The 1,476-nt window shown below is 36.7% G+C and overlaps 1 protein-coding gene across 1 annotated transcript; it reads left to right on the top strand.

Moving 5' to 3' along the window:
* The first annotated feature begins 621 nt into the window (after window positions 1–621).
* Window positions 622–1,470, top strand: LOC107580566 (E2F-associated phosphoprotein-like). The gene is made up of 3 exons (XM_016266247.1): window positions 622–773; window positions 852–977; window positions 1,060–1,470. Exons 1-3 carry the CDS (start codon window positions 637–639, stop codon window positions 1,376–1,378), a joined length of 582 nt encoding a protein of 193 aa, XP_016121733.1. The 5' UTR covers window positions 622–636; the 3' UTR covers window positions 1,379–1,470.
* The last annotated feature ends 6 nt before the right edge of the window (window positions 1,471–1,476 follow it).

Below are 1,476 nucleotides of genomic sequence, written 5' to 3'. Positions count from 1 at the left end.
TATATTTTTTAAAAAAAAAAAAAAAAAAAAGAATCTGAGCAACATCTTTTCTACAGCTGTATTTTTGTCAAGCGTTTTTGGGACAGAATGTATCAATAGCTACAAACAATGTAATACCTGATTTTGATAATCACATTAAGTTTGGTGTTTTTATTCAAAGCAACGGATTTGAATTTTTCTGTAATAGTATTTTGATTATGGGTCCGTTTTATTTAGACAAGTTTTATGGCATTGAAAATGTAAATTGTAGTCCTTAAGTCACCTAAATAAAGAAATGGCTTAACTCTCTAAATACCTTGCAAAATAGTTTCATTTATGTTATAATTAGCTTTTATTTATTTTGGCGCTTTATATATATATATATATATATATATATAACAGAAGTTTTAGATATACTTTATATATTTATATATTTTATTTATTTTTAGACTTACATTTATATTGTGTGTGATAGTCTGTTATTACATTTTTTTTGTATTTTTGGAGTCTAGGTATGCTGACTTTTTTTTTTCATTATCAATATTTTTTGCTGAGCACACAGTTTAAGAGTGATGAGCGTGCTTTTGTTTGGACTGTTGAATGATAATGTGTAATGTGGTGAAGAAGCGTAATAAAGGGTAAATAAGTTATGTTAATATGGTTTTCTGTGCCATCTCAGGCAGCTCTCAAGGTCTGAGGAGGAAGCAGCGCTCTGTTCTCACAAATGATGAGCTGTTATACGACCCAGACGAGGATGATCGCGACCAGGCTTGGGTGGATGCAAAAAGAAAAGAGTAGGTTTTTGTCACTTAAAAATGTAAGTTATAACAAAAGGTTGTGTCATTCATAGCTTATTTCCATTTTTGATACAGATACAGAAATCAGAGGCGGCTGCCACCATCAGCAAACAGAAGAAACAAACCACACGCTGTTCCAAGCAGTGATGCTGTCCTCAACTGTCCAGCCTGTATGACCACCCTGTGCCTGGACTGTCAGAGGTACGGTCACATTCAGTTCATATTGCACTGTGAGCGTCTGTGAAGATTATTTCCCAAGTCTAAATGACTTCTCAACCCACAGGCATGAGAGATATCGGACGCAGTACAGAGCCATGTTTGTGATGAACTGCACAGTCAACAAAGAGGAGGTGCTGTGCTATAAAACCGCCAATAAGAGAAAGCAGAACCGGCACAGAAAGAAGGCCCGTCGGGAGAGCACATCCACATCCACAGAGGCTGAAATGGAGTCAAGTGCAGGTCTGACTGATGCACGCTTGGCAGGAATGGATGAAGAAGAGATATATCACCCAGTCAAGTGCACAGAATGCTCCACTGAAGTGGCAGTGTATGATAAAGATGAAGTGTATCATTTCTTCAACATCCTAGCAAGTCACTGCTAAGGACATTTACTGGACTTATAAATACAAACCACATGTTTTGGTGATGTGCATCACCAGGCAACTTTGCTGTACAGTACATAGAGAGAGTTACGTTTTTT

The sequence above is a fragment of the Sinocyclocheilus grahami genome, unplaced genomic scaffold (assembly GCF_001515645.1).
Source record: "Sinocyclocheilus grahami isolate Dianchi unplaced genomic scaffold, SAMN03320097.WGS_v1.1 scaffold36340.1, whole genome shotgun sequence".
Lineage (NCBI taxonomy): Eukaryota > Metazoa > Chordata > Actinopteri > Cypriniformes > Cyprinidae > Sinocyclocheilus > Sinocyclocheilus grahami.
The sequence above is the reverse complement of the archived record's forward strand: the minus strand, read 5'-3'. Positions and strand labels throughout refer to the sequence as shown.